This window comes from Centruroides vittatus, unplaced genomic scaffold (genome assembly GCF_030686945.1).
Source record: "Centruroides vittatus isolate TY-2023 unplaced genomic scaffold, ASM3068694v2 contig_799, whole genome shotgun sequence".
Classification (NCBI taxonomy): domain Eukaryota; kingdom Metazoa; phylum Arthropoda; class Arachnida; order Scorpiones; family Buthidae; genus Centruroides; species Centruroides vittatus.
This window is the reverse complement of record NW_027122516.1, coordinates 2,924,196-2,939,818: the sequence shown is the minus strand read 5'-3', so window position 1 is coordinate 2,939,818 and position 15,623 is coordinate 2,924,196. Positions and strand designations below refer to the sequence as shown.

At 30.8% G+C, this 15,623-nt stretch overlaps 1 protein-coding gene across 4 annotated transcripts in view; it reads right to left on the bottom strand.

The window, feature by feature from the left end:
• Window positions 1-15,623, bottom strand: part of Noa36 (zinc finger protein 330 homolog Noa36) — a 192,143-nt gene that overhangs the window by 17,095 nt on the left and 159,425 nt on the right. For all 4 annotated transcript variants that reach the window (XM_067278376.1, XM_067278374.1, XM_067278377.1 and 1 more), the window contains exons 2-5: window positions 9,427-9,578; window positions 5,831-5,850; window positions 4,253-4,323; window positions 4,033-4,112 (exon numbers count right to left, since the gene is read on the bottom strand). In XM_067278376.1, coding sequence (XP_067134477.1) covers window positions 4,033-4,112; window positions 4,253-4,323; window positions 5,831-5,850; window positions 9,427-9,546 — 291 coding nt within the window. In that variant the 5' untranslated portion in view covers window positions 9,547-9,578. The remainder of the gene's footprint in view (window positions 1-4,032; window positions 4,113-4,252; window positions 4,324-5,830; window positions 5,851-9,426; window positions 9,579-15,623) is intronic.

The window sequence follows — 15,623 nt, the reverse complement described above, 5'->3', positions numbered from 1 at the left end:
TCGGTACCCTCGAAGTTTTGCTTAAAAAGCCAGGGTACCGATCGATCAGTGCCTTCAGGGACAAAGGGTTAATTAATGTTAATAACACAGATGTGTGACCAATATTTTCAATAAATATTGTATTAAATAATACAAATGTTTTAATCCCAATCATCACTTTATTTCTCCCAAACATATTTATGTAGCTAAAATTAGTTTTAACTAATGTTAAAAGTTAAAACTAGTTTTATCTAAAATCAAAACATGTACAGCAGTAAATTCTAGTTTTAACTAGACAAAACAGGTTTGAACAATGACATCCAGTAAAAACTAGTTTCAACTAGTTAAAATGCATTTTAACTAAAAATGGGTTTTTACTGTAACATACGCATTTACATAATTGGACTGCAATTTAAAAAAATTGTAGACCTATAAATTCCCTTTAGCAGATGTTCATCTGTCTATCCTTCCTTAATTCAAGAATGGTGTTTGATAGATGAAAGTCACGATCAGATATGAAAGCTTCGAGACAGGAGGCCCCAATTAACTATATATATGAACATCCAGACTAGACCAGAAGTCACGTAATTTCAATTAAACAATTTCCCCACAACAGAGTTACACAGATCAGTGGTCTCCAAACTTTTTTGATCGTATACCCCTAAGACAAAAATAATAATTATAAGTGGTACCCCTATAATATAATATATTATAACTTATTATATATATATATATATATATATATATATAAGGGTGCCCTTATTTTTTGAATATTTTTTTTTCTAATGCATAGGGCCTAGTTTTGTTTATTTTAACCTTAAATACTCCCACAATAAATTTCAGCTCATTTTGATCACTAGAACCCGTGCTGACTTGCATCGAATCATTTCCATACATATGGTGTTAGAGAAGTGGCACGTATTCGCTTTGTTCGCCATTCTAACACAATTTGTCAGGCTATTAACACGTATAGTTTTTTTTGAAGATGTCAATGGAATTACGAAGCACTAAAAAACATATTTTCAGAGTCGGAGAGATAAACCACCAAATCACGGGTGCAAAATTACCGTCAAATCGGCAAGTACTCGCAGTTTTGTTTTTTAACATTCGCGAAGTTAAACTAACTGAGAGTGAAAGCGTAAATCTTGTAATATGCGAGTGTATCATATTTTGGGAAAAAGCTAGAATACCTAAAAAATCTATCTGGAGAGTCTCCATACCTGATAAATATCCACCAATTTCTTGACACAGTTAGGTATAGATTTTTTAGGTATTCTAGCTTTTTCCCAAAATATGATACACTCGCATATTACAAGATTTACGCTTTCACTCACAGTTAGTTTAACTTCGCGAATGTTAAAAAACAAAACTGCGAGTACTTGCCGATTTGACGGTAATTTTGCACCCGTGATTTGGTGGTTTATCTCTCCGACTAAGAAAATATGTTTTTTAGTGCTTCGTAATTCCACTGACATCTTCGAAAAAAACTATACGTGTTAATAGCCTGACAAATTGTGTTAGAATGGCGAACAAAGCGAATACGTGCCACTTCTCTAGCACCATATGTATGGAAATGATTCGATGCAAGTCAGCACGGGTTCTAGTGATCAAAATGAGCTGAAATTTATTGTGGGAGTATTTAAGGGTAAAATAAACAAAACTAGGCCCTATGCATTAGAAAAAAAAAATATTCGAAAAATAAGGGACACCCTAATATATATATATTATATTATATTAGGGAAACTTGGCATACTACCAAATATCACTTTGCGTACCCCAGGGGGTATGCATACCACACTTTAGAGACTACTGACATAAGTGACCACATTGACACTGTTGTTATCAGGAAAAGCATGATGTACAGGGGCAAGCCACTATTAATTTGAGGTGGAGAGCATATACAGTAGAGCGTCATTTATCCGAAAGCCGGTCAACCGAAACGTTGGTTAACCGAAAGCTTTCCAGTCAGACTGTGTCGTGCCGAATCGAACGTTTTTGATACTAGATTAACTTCTAAAGTACAATTTTTTTTGTTTTTATATTTTTCAATATATTTATTTTGTTTGTACAAAATAAAGAAATAATTTTTAACGATACAATAGCCTCGATTATTATTATAAAAATTTTCGTTAGGCTTAAAATCGACAAAAATTCAACACGAAGCAACACGCAATGGAGAAAAATTTCAACAACATCGGATAGGTTAATATATTATTTCATATGTAATCGGTTATCCGAACAACCCCAGTCCCCAATTGATTCGGATAAATGACGCTCTACTGTATTTTAAATTAAATATATTAAAAATTGCAGCCCAGCATTGTATCGTTACAAGTTATTACAATTAATTTTTTTAAATCAATGTAACTGTTTTGAAAATTAATTTAATATTTTTAATATCATACATAAAATAAATATTGATATTCTCAACTTAAAAGTTCAACTAATTAAATTTAAATGTAAAATAATTGTAATTACAGAAATATTTAGCATCTATTATAGGTATTATTGTGTAAAACTAGAAATAAATAAGAATACAGAACTTACATCAGTTGAAATTATTATTAAGTAATGAAAAAAATGCATGTAAATTAAGTTAATGCATTGAATATGAATTATAGTATTTCAAAGAGAATTTTAGCTGCTATATTATCAAAACATTAATAATGATAGCTTTACAAATATTGATAGTTCAAATTTATCTCAATATCCTTCAGGGTATATCAAAATTATGTTAATAGTAACATAGAAAAATACATTTATTATATGTGGATTATTATTTAAGTAATGTCTCAACACACAAAAAACTAAAATATAAATGTTTTTCTATTAAGTGTTAACATAATTTTGATGTATCCTGTATTTAACTTAATCTCAGAATTGTTGGCAGTATTAAACATCTACAGTGGGCATCATCTTTCATAGATGTCTAATAATTAAGGCTATGACATCTAAGCACTAAAAATCACAAAAGTTATCACTCGTTAAAATTTCAAATTATGATATTGGTTTAAAATTTCCCATATATTAAAGAATTTTAACAGAAATGAAGTCCTGTGTATTTCACATATTTCAAATTAAATATAATAAAATATTCCATACACAACTGTTTTATCAGATTTTTCTTGTTGGACACTAGAAACTTATTGGCACTTTCTCAAACAAAAAATGTGTTTTTCAAAAGAATGTCAAAATTTTCGGAAGCAAGTAAAATTCGTCCTTAAAGCCAAATGATTGCGAAATTAGATTGAGCTATATTACTGCTACTATTACTAATTAACTGCTAGACAATTTGGTCTAGAGGTAAGTGTTAGGTACCATCTCTTATTAAATTTATATTTATTTATTGGGCTGCAATTTTAAAATTAGACCTATAAATTCCCACTGGTGTATGTCCTTTCTTAATCTTGATAATGAAGTTAAATAGATGAAAGTCAAGACTAGAAATGGAAAGTGTAGGAACTGGAGGCCCCAATTAGTGATATAGGAACTTCTAGTTTGGATTGGAAGTCATGTTATTTCAATTCAAAAATTTTCTCCGGAGCGGAGTCAGATAGATGATCAGCACGACTCTCTTCTTAACAGGAAAAGTACGATGTACAGGGACAAGACGCTACTAAAATCAAGAGCATTGTCCGTCAAGATGTAAAAAATTGCACCTGGCATTATGATAATGTCAATAAATAACTGCTCATTAATTTAGAATATTTATTCGGCTTTAATGTAATTATTAAGCTTACAGAGGTTTATATTTGTAAAATTCATCATTTCTTGCTTATGCTAAAATTTTTGTATTAACAAGTAAAAACACAGTCGACATCTTAGCATAAATGAGAGATAAAGAATGATGCTCTGACCCCTACTATCCACGATAAATTATGGAATTTATAGACCAGATTTGAATACAAACTTCCATACATTATGCCAAGACCATATTGCATCTGGCTAATGCAAATTGCATAATTAAACAGATTATATAAACTCAAAAACAACATGCAATAATTATCACTATTTTAATTATTTATTATATAATATAAATTATGTGTCACTTACAACCATTGCTAATCCCGTAACGAACATTGCTGGATGTTTCACAACACAATCTCCAGTTTTCAGCATACATTTAGTTTTCCCTAATTTAGAAAAAATAATTTATAATTAAATTAATAAGAATTTAGATACATATATTGTATCTATATCAATATATTCTTATTCTATTGATAGATTATGTGCATCTTAGAAACCATTGAAAACATATATGCAATTTACTAACCGCACTGAGCGCACATTGGTATTCTTTGCACAGATGAACAAAAATAACAAAAAGCTCTATTTTTCTGCCTTCTAAAATAAAATAAATATTCAAATAGTTAAAATAATCAAACAAAGTCTGCATCAGATATTATATTTATATGAATTTTATATATTCTGCATTCAGATGACTGCAGAGTGTTTGAAAAGTTACTATGCAGTGAGAAATTTATATGTACAGCATTGCATACAAAACCCGTAAGTTGTATGTCCCACGTTTCCATTTTGCGGTAGACAGCATTATGCGTGCTGGTTTTTACTGTAGTTTTTGGAAGACTCATCTTCTTATTGCATAATTGCCTGTAGAATCCGACCTGTTGTGTCTCCAGACCTCACTTCCCCGAGTTTTGGGTCCTCCGGGAGACATTTCCAGAATTTTATATAGGAAAAACTGCAATATCATATGTATTGAATATAACTTCACTTTTATTAAAATTTTATTTAAACCTTTTCCACTGCACAGTAAATTTTCACACACCTCGTATTTTAAAAATAATAAACAAATACATCAACAAATTATGTTTATAACATCTTAAAAAGTAGATTTAAAATATTTATTCGTTGCAAAATTAAGATTTTAAGTAAAAATCTAAACAAATTTTTAAATAACAAAACCCTAAATGAATTTTCTCTTCTAAAAGTATTCATATACAAAAGTAACCCGATAAATTTTCCTTATAAGTATTAATATAAAATTTAGAAACTATCAAATTTATTTTGTTCTTTCTATGGAGTTTTTTCATCTCATAAATAATAATAATTTCCAAAGATTATATACTTTCTTATATGATTTCTTATATAATTTCCAAAGACTATACTTTCTTAAATGCAGAATATTTTATCACACAATAAAAATTTCTATAATTAATACCAAATTAAAATACAGTAAAACTTCTCTAACTCAACTCAAAGTTTCGAGGGGCAGGAAAAAACTGAGTTATAGACGATTAGAATTAGAGAACGACAGAGAGAAAAATGCCAATTCTGAACAGATTTGTATTTTTACCTCTCTTACATTATATAAAGTGTCTTGGATAGTTTTCTAAACAGTCTGTTAATGTGTTTCAGCAAAATGTTCAATGGAATCAAACAGTTTTGCAGTACATCTTGTTGAGATAAAGCGAGAGGACCTTTCGCTTTAGACTGGAATTGTGTCTGCAAATGGGTGTTGGATAGTAGATACAACTAACTGAAAATTCTGTGGAAATCCAATAATTAGGATCACTTTGGATAGAACAAATATTAAAATTCGAGTTGAGGAAGTTGAAAGTAACATAAATCAGTGTCAGAGAAACATGAAAACTTTTAACTTGGAGAAAATTCGAGTTAAGAAATTCAAGTTTGAGACTTTAAATCCCCATGCTATTCCATTAAGACCTACCAAATGCTTTGTTTTCTTCTAGTTAAAGAAATATTTGAGTTAGACAAGTTTTACTGTATGTGTAAGATGGATAATTAACTATTTTTATATTTATACAACTAATCATTAAGCTTGCAATACAAATTATGTTCAAAATTTTATAGTATGAAGTATACTTACTTGTTACACTTGTCACAATCCTAAACAAAACAAATTTTCACTTAATACAGAAAAATGTTTTTAAATTTATCAATATTAAACTTTGAATTGATAAATCATCAATAATTTATTACAGCAGAAAATAAAATATTTTACATTTTAAAATGTTCATTATTCCGCAATGAAAAATATAGAATATATACTTATCAGTCTATTATTCTTAATAATTTAGTAAACAAAACTTTTTGCATTATTTAAAGAAGTGATCAATAAATATAAGATATATATTTTGTAAGATAGCAAGAGAGATAGAGAGAGAGGGGAAATGTATGTTTTGTAATAGTAAAAAATAAGCAAAAACTTTTGAGTTTTTTTAATATCATGCCAAATGCTCTGCCATATTATTGAGCTATAATAAGATAAAAGATGGCAAAGTAATTTGACTAGAGCTACCTCTAGTCATATTAATTTATATCTAATTATCAAACTTGTCTCGTTATAGTCCGATGATAGGGCAGATTGTTTGATATTAATTAAACATTGGATTTACGAATTTATTGTTTATTTTTTTAATATAGTCATTCTCCAACTGACGTAAGAGTTATGTTCCACACAAATTTTGCACAACTTGGAGTTTCCCCAAATGCAGCACTCACAAATGTGTGCTGAATTTGATTGAAGCAAAAATATTTATATATATTTATTTATTTAATTAACATGTAAATAGAATTATTTATTAAAATTTTTTTATCTTGTGTAAGAAAAATTACAAAAGTGTATTTCAAAATGTACTTGTCAAGACATGTTTTATCAGGTATTTGCATCTAGCCCCATTAGACTTTTTGTATTATTTCCAAACTTAAAAAGACTTTAAAAACATTTGCCAGCAGTCAATAGATCAAGTGAAATGTTTTGTAGTGCAGTGGCTGGATTCAAGGAATGCCGATTTCTACTGGAAGGGCTTAGAAGGATGGCAACGCCGTAAGGAAAAATGCTTTAACTTAAATGGTGTATATATCAAAAAATAAGTAGTGCTAAATTCAATTTGCTGTCTTTTTATTTACATCTTTTTGGGAAGATTTTGAATGCCCCACATATAATTTACCTGTTTGAGAAAGATAATTTTAAATGTTAAATTTTATCATTAAATTTAAAAGAAACACGTGTTTTAGAATGTGACCCATTACAAGATATAGCCCCGAAATCAGCATACTTCTGGGTGTAATTGGGAGTCATGCTACAAGCTGTGCTAAGCCTATTGGTGTTTAACAGACAGCCCAGTACAGTGATTAGGCATTGTAATGATATTTATCAGTAAAGAATGAAGAAAATACAATCCTTCACGAGATATTCACCTCCAAATGTGGAACTCCAATGGTGGCTGTTCCAGTTGCCATCTTGCTTCTGAACATCATGTTTGCAAGCAAATTATGTTATAGGCATGGCAACCACTGCCTATAACATAAGTAATAAATGCATTAACTTCTACTGACTTAAAACAGTTGTTATTTTGAACCAGCACTATTGCATATACTTCATGTGGAATATTGGTGAAACAAGTGACAGCGAGCCTTGACTGATGCTCCACATGTAGTTGTGCATTTCTGTGCTAGCTATTGCTTGCACTTCAGCACTAGCTTGGAAGCAAGCCCCACCCCCTAAAAACAAATAACATAAGGTACTCCACAAACAGTCAAGTGTGCTACTCAAAGATAGTATAGTCACATGGGCTAAATAGTTTAGTCTTATAAGGAGACAATCAGACATTACTGCTCATAGATGAAAAATACAAGTCTGATATGAAAATAGGGCAGCATAATCGCAGTGATTTTTTTAATTATTAATGTTATGGACAATTTCCTCGTGCACTCATGTTTGTTACACTTCAAATATAACAATACAACCATATTTTAAAATAAATATGGCAAACTAGTTTTATTTAATGACATAAAAAAGTTAAATCTACAGACTTCTTTTTTGCTAAACAGATAATGACATCATGTTTGCATGAGCTTTAAACATGAAGAATAATAATAGTAATAATGATGCTTAATGATATTGTAAAATAATAAAATAATTATGTTACGCATTAAAAAAAAACTAAAATTGTGAAGGCTTGACCCAATATTGCATTGCTCCAGCACCTTGAATCTTATCCACTCGGTTATCACCATTCCAAGGAGAGATGAAACTTCCAAACACAAACTACGCACTCAACTGTTGATTGTATTAATTGTAACCTGCCATTGATATTGTAAGACTATAATATTTCACAGAAATATATTAATTTAACATGTTCCTTATAAAAAAAATATACTATAGAGATTTGAAAAGGAGAAGTCATTATTAAAACATTTAATTAACTATTAAAATTAGAAGGATTAAAAAAATTAAAATTCACTTCTTTAAAACTCAAGATTTAATAAGAATGAATACAAAATTTTAAACTATGGGCTGTTGAATACTGCCAGTCTCTGACTTATAACCAACCATACTTTCGGTAACTGAAATTAGTATATTAATTAAAAAACTTGTTTGAATCTAAACAATTGGTTGCACTTTCTGATAGCAAAGTGAAAAAATTAAATGTTAAATACAGTACCATAATGGGCCATAAACACATTGTATATAACAATAATTAATATATTAATACGTCATTTACTATAATTCAGGTTGATGATATCAGTGCCCAATAAACTAAACAAAAACTTTCAGCAGAGATGCTCATTCTGGAATTATTTTAATAATAAAGTAAATAAGACCTAACGATAAAAATAAAATCAATTGCACATAGGGGCGAATCTACATAGGGACTAATAGGGTTGAAGCTCTGGGCCCACAAAAATTAAATTATCATCATAAATTTTTAATACTTTTTTTATTAACAATTACCACTTATTGTATAATAAAAAATAGTTAATATTAATAATATAATAATAATATAGATAACACTAAATTATCATTAACAAAAAATTGGGCACCATTGGACTTCAACAAGCCCTAGGTCCCGAAAAACCTAGATCCACCCAATCGCACATGATGATTGTAATACTCTCTCAGTATAATTTGAATATCTTTAAACATAATTGTCTTCCTGTGTATTTTTGTGTATCTGTGTGTTAAAAAACCATAATTAATTAAAATACAATTCTCGTACAAATAAATCTATTATTATGGCTAGTGAGCATACAAATGCATCATGTGATTACAATATACAGAACACATGCAAGTGGAATTTCATAAGCCTTGGGAACCATATTCCATTACTACATTATTTTTTTTGTTCAACTTATGACGATAGACCCAGAACAGAACTCAGACTACTACTTCTTTTATGCGATTTATACATAAATAATTTTTCAGCAGCTTAATAAAGCCACAGAAATATTTAAGTGCTTTAACTTCTTAAGGTTATGTTGTCTTATTCCCAAATTTATTCGAACATTCATTAAATAAATGAGTCAAAATTGGGCATTCAAATAATCAATTTGCACATTCATTTAAAATCTTTTATGTAACCATATAAAATTTGTATTTGATGAAATATTCTATGCTGTGTTCATAAGACAGAATAAGCATTTAAAAACTACTTCACAATAAACAGATTATTAGCTCACCATTACAGCATTACATGGATATTCGGCAAGAGATTTTTGACCATGTACCGAACGAATCTCTTTTTGTCTTTGTCTCTGCTTCTCGGCCTTTTTCCTCTGACCTGTTTTCTTCTTAGGCATTTTAGTATCGTAAATTTATAACTGCGTATGTACTATAAAAATTTCAAATGTTTATCCATTTAATAAATGAAAAATATTAATGTAATAATATATTAAAATGCTATATTTTATTAAAAACCACATTAATTATTTAGTTAAAAATTTTTTTTTAATTTTATTTAACAGAAAGCTTTCATGCTTTAATATGTAATATAAATTATAGTAATAGCCATAATAGAAATATTATAAATAAATCACGACATTTCACAAAACTTGGATTCAGAATTACAAGTGCTCTCATATTTATGAACAGGTTAGGTTCTGGGGTCTTGTCGTATGTTGAAATGTCTAGAAAGTACATTTGTACACAGAATAACCAGTAATTGTTAGTGTTTGATCCTTAAATGTACTTAATAGAATGCATTACGCTTGTTCATCCACTCGCTACTGCTTAGCGGGTACTGTATTTCAAATGCAGTTTCTTTTCACTTAACCAGTTGTTTGCGGAGTACTGCTATTGGAGTAACCGGTTTTCGTTAAACTGTTGCGGAGTACTCCAGTTGGAGTAACTGTCAATTTTCTTTCGTAATTAACTAGTTGGTGGCGATTTAAGCACTGATTGGCTTTTATCTACATAGACTAAGTCTGTTTCAACGAATAAGATATTTGTTACCACCCCGTATTTTTAAATTTAGGCACAAAACTCCTCCATTCCATGTTAAGTCTATGGGAGACCTTTCTTTTGTTCATTTGACAATAAAATCCTAGTTAGCATGCCCGTTAAGTTCTAATTGGTATATTATAGCTAAATGACTATCCTTTGACCAATAAGCATTGACTTGGGTTTGTGGGGTGGGAACTTTCTTGGAAAAAGTTATACCAACTTTGAGCTACATTGTCAGCTACAAACGTAAACAAACAATTATAAATCGTTATTCTTATCTATTTTTAGCATGAATTTAATAAATTTTTATGTATATTTATCCTATTTAACAAATAAGCTTGTTTATTAAGCCATTCAGCCATAAATTTTTCAAAAAACAAAGTACTTCCGGTTATGGTGGTACTTCCGTAATACATAAGATATACATGTATAGTCGTTAATATAATAAAGTAATAATCGCTTATTATAGTCTACTATTAGTACAATAAATTAAATAACGTATAAATAGAATCAAATACACATCATCAGTAATAAAAGTGTATTAACCTAGATTTAGAAAGGCCACCACCCCCCCACGCCGATCGGCGTTATAATCTATAGGCTATATTATTTCTCTACATTGATTTAGAAAGCTGCAGTTTTTTTTATTTGACAGAAAATATACATGTCTAAGTAACGTATGTAACAAATTAATGGAAAATTTATAAAAAAACGATTTTTTAAATATTTTAAAATCTTAAATTTTATTAATTTTTTTAAACGTACATAATATTTTGAAGTTAACAATCGTAAAGTGTAATATGTACGTGATAGAAAACTGAAAACAGATTATATCTACTACAATTTTTAAGCGAGATATCGCAAATTGAAAAACCACTTTAAAAACCACAAAACCTGTACGCAACAGTGGTGTTGTTTCGGATTATCGAGTGCGCAGCTGACAGGTTAACACACTTAGCTTTATAATGTCCAGTTTATTTTCCGTGATAACAGAGTAACACTTCTTGAATTTATCTCTGCTGTTAGATTTACCATTGCATTTTTGAAACACTAATCGTAAAAGTTTATAAAAATTGCAAGCAACAGCAAAAAATGTCATTATGTCAACATTACTGACTTCAATGCCATATCAGAAGAGATAATGGAACTTCAGAATATGTGCTAAAATGAAAAATGACAATATGCAATAGATATAAGCCCATATTAATTATTTAATATTAGTTAAAGACTGATTAAAGTCACAAGCAGCAAAAGAACTTCAGAATCTGCACAAAATTTAAATTTTACATGTGGTCAAATTGTCCGTAAATTAGGCACTCGCAAGTAGGGGAGCACCCGTACCAACAATCCACAAAGTGCTTGTTAAAGAAACTAAGTTCAAATAACTTTTTATTTTTGAGATGTTTCGACTATTTTGGATCTTGCATCTAAATGCCTCAAGTTATACAGGGTGAGTTTTTTTTATCTCGAGACAACGAAATAACTTAATTGGATCTCATTATTTTGGGAAAAAGGTATAGACAAAAGTTGTAGGGTTTCAAAGGGCCAATCAATAGGTGACCTTGGAGGTGACCTTGACCTTTGAGATCATTTGAGGTCAAGTCTGTTTTTTTCAATGGGAACACATATTTTTGACCCTGGCAATGGAAAGAGCTGGAAATTTCACAACCAGATATACCTTTGACCTTATGATCTCGGTCAAAGATCAAGATTATTTTAAAGTTTAAATTATAAGCTGTTTCTAATGGGAAACCACACTTTTTATTACCGGAATATGCAGGGAGGTAAAGGTTACATTTTTCATGACCTTATTACTTTGACCTTTAAAAGCATTCACTACTTTTAGCACTACCCAGGAGTAATGATGTGGACATAGTAGTTTTCTGCTCCCTTTGAGGTGCTTATTTTCAGCGAGTCCCTTTGCCTCCCACTATTGCGATACTTGTTTTTGGTGAGTCACTTTACTTCTCACCATTGCTTGAGATGTTGGTTTAGGAGGAAAATTTTATAACAAATGTTCAAAATGATGCCTTTCCACTTCAATGCATTTGTTGAACCGCGCTTAAAATTATCACGCTTGAGATGACCTTCAGAGGTCAAATTTGGGGTACTCGACGTCATGGCTGATTATGAAATTTCCTGCTCTTTCTATGTAAACGTAACCTTTACCTCCCTGCCCATTCCAGTAATAAAAAGTATGGTTTCCCATTAGAAACAGCTTATAATTTAAACCTTAAAATAATCTTGACCTTTGACCTAGACCATAAGGTCAAAGGTATAGCTGGTTGTGAAATTCCCTGCTCTTTCTATTGCCAGGGTCAAAAATGTGTTTCCATTGAAAAAACAGACTCGACACTCAAATGACCTTGAAGGTCAAGGTCACCAATTGATTGGCCCTTCGAAACCCTTCAACTTTTGTCTAAACCTTTTTCCCAAAATAACGAGATCCAATTAAGTTATTTCATTCTCTCAAGATAAAAGCTCACCCTGTACAGAAATATCTGAGATTAAGCACTTGTTGATATTTTGATGGATATCTGAACATCAATTATTCAACAACCATATTGCCTGTATTCAATTCTAGAGAAGACAAGATAAATTTACTGTTTTCTGTTATGTGATTCAGTTCTCCTTATTCCCATTTTTGTCACTAAATGACATTATTACTTTCCAAAATTATCTGGTCCACACGCATATTCAGAAATCACAGCTTTTATATATATTTCAGCTCCCCTAAAAGTGAGAAAAGCTCCAATTATGAATTTCCTTGCCTGTACTGTAGAAGGAACTAACTTTAAATTTCTTTCCGTGACGTTTTGAATCAAGATGGATTATTTTAAAATTTAAAGAAATTACAATTTTTGTCTTATAATCAGAATTGTAACTAATTATTTTGCAGAAATTCTTTACAATAATTTTTTTAGCGATTATTTATTGTGTCATTGTCACAACGCCGGGCTGCAATTTTTAATCATATTCTTAATTTATTCAATTTAAAATATATGTTCTTCATCTCAAATTTGTAGTGTCTTGCCCCTGTACATAATACTTTTCCTGTTAGCAACAGAGTCATGTCATTTTAACTCCTTATGGAAAAATTTTTGAATTAAAATAACATGACTTTCAGTTTGCATCGGAAGTTCATATACAGTTAATTGGAGCCTCCTGTCCTAAGCTTTCCACATCTGGGGCTCTAGTCTGCTATGTGAGAAGTTGTTGAATGACATTTGGTGACGTCACAATCGACTCAACTCAGTGTCGTAAGTTGAAGTCGAACATCAACTAGTTTGCAAGTCTGCTTGGTGATGGGGACAGTTACAACTTTATAAAGTTGCCAGTTCCAGGCTAAATAACTTCCGCATTTATTTAGCCACTAAGAAAGCACAATACAAACTGAAGGCGTTCAAGTGGAGTTATTTAATAGTATGGTGAAGAAGCTAATAATGGCAAGGCAGCTTGAACCAACTTGTTCTCAAGATTAAGGAAGGACAGACAAACAGACAGAGGCAATTTATGTCTACAATTTTCTCAAATTGCAGCCCAATCACTCTTATTGAGATCAGAGATTGATCATACAACCCTGTGTAAAAGAAAATAATAATTTTTAAGCTGTCATAAGTTTGAGTGGAGAACAGAGATGTGCTAGATTCAAGGATATGCTTTTGGAATGTATTTGAAAAACATGGCTTGAATGGAGAACAGAGGCACGTTTGATTAAAGAATTTTAGTTTGGAGAGAAAGGTTCTAGAAGTAGAATGGAACTTTGAAAATTGTGATTCAGGGTTAGAAACCTGAGTTATCAAGTGTAGAAAACAGTATTTTCTTTTGTTCTTAGCAAGACTCATCCTGGCAGTCCTTTAGAGTTAAGGGAGCATTCCTTAAGAACTGAAAGTGATCTGCGATTTTAATTCTACGGACATTTATGTGCCTTGTCTTTAGCGTTAAGCGTTCATTAAACTTTATTGTGTTCAATTAATTAATTAGTGCTCTAGTCCTTTAATTATTATTTTATTAATATTAGTCTGTTGTGACTATAATCTATTAATAGGACCTATATTAACTTGCAGATGAAATCAGCAACCTGAAGTTAAATCAGTATAAGTCCTATTTATTGTGTTCAAGTTTGTGAATTGTCTCATTTGAAAATGTAGTTCAATCTGACATTGTCAACCCATGGTTTGGAGATTTCTTAACTACTTTATATTTGGTAATTTATTTTAACAAACAACCACAAGTGCTTTTAATAACTGAACAAACTGTTTTTATTTATGGGTTATTAATAGATTTAAGCCAATTATTAATTAAATTACAAAATTTGGTTTAAAATTCCAATAAACCAGCAATTTTCAACCTGTGTGCCATGAAAAGTTCAAAGTTTCTGATATGAAGAAATAAAAATTGATGCAAAATTTTGCATATCTTACAAAATATACGAATCATAATGTTTATTTTCCATCAAATGGAATTGCTAAGAGTAAATAAAATTTATGATTACATTGATATAATATAGATTTATTATACACATGCTACAGTAACGACCAAACAATCCAACATCCAGAAATCTAGAATTACCGGGAAACCAGCTAGTTTTGATTTTGGCATGTTGCAGTACAGTAGTAGTTTGCTTTGCAGCCACTTTGTTTTGGTTTTCAGTATATTAGTTGCATGACTCCAGTTCCAACTGGCATACAATGTGTTAAACACAATTTCATTTTTTACTTTCCATTGTTTATTACATATTTTAAGTATATATTTAGCCTGTGTCCAGAAAACTGGAAAATCCAGAAATCCACACCACTTCCAGTACCAAACTTTCCAGATATTTGGACTAGTACTAAATAATAGATATGCATTGTTGTAAGTGTTTACAGGTTCCTCTAGTGCTAGCACCATATTAAGACAAGATAGCTTTAAGTTGGGAGTTGCTTTGGGTTGACTACTTTACTTAGCTTGAATAGAATTTCTCAAATCTCATTTTTTACTCTGAAACTGCAAATTTATCAGTATCTCATCAAAAACTATCACTTTTTTCCCTTGTAATTTCTACTGTTTTTAACAATATAAAACACTTGTGTGTGGGGACCCGAACGAGGTTCGAATCGTCACCCTAGGCGAGAGACATCGGAATGCGTTAAAGTTCGAGTTTTGGATGTTAAAAGAAAAATAAACCGCGTGAAGGAACAATGAAGGTTGTTTCCTTTAAAGAGGTGTAAGCGGAGAAAGCAAGTGAAATAATGGGTCCACAGTCGAAGCAGAGATAGCAAGGAGGGATCCAATTCAAACTGGCGGCTGACCTTTCCCGCACCCTCCGGTGAGTTTCAGATTGTCCCAGGTGACGAGACGAAACCAATAAGATAATGTGTAGGGAGATCGGGTTAAGGTGATGTACGAGTAAGAAACGGGCAGAAGACAGTCCAGGGAGTGGTGTGCAAGC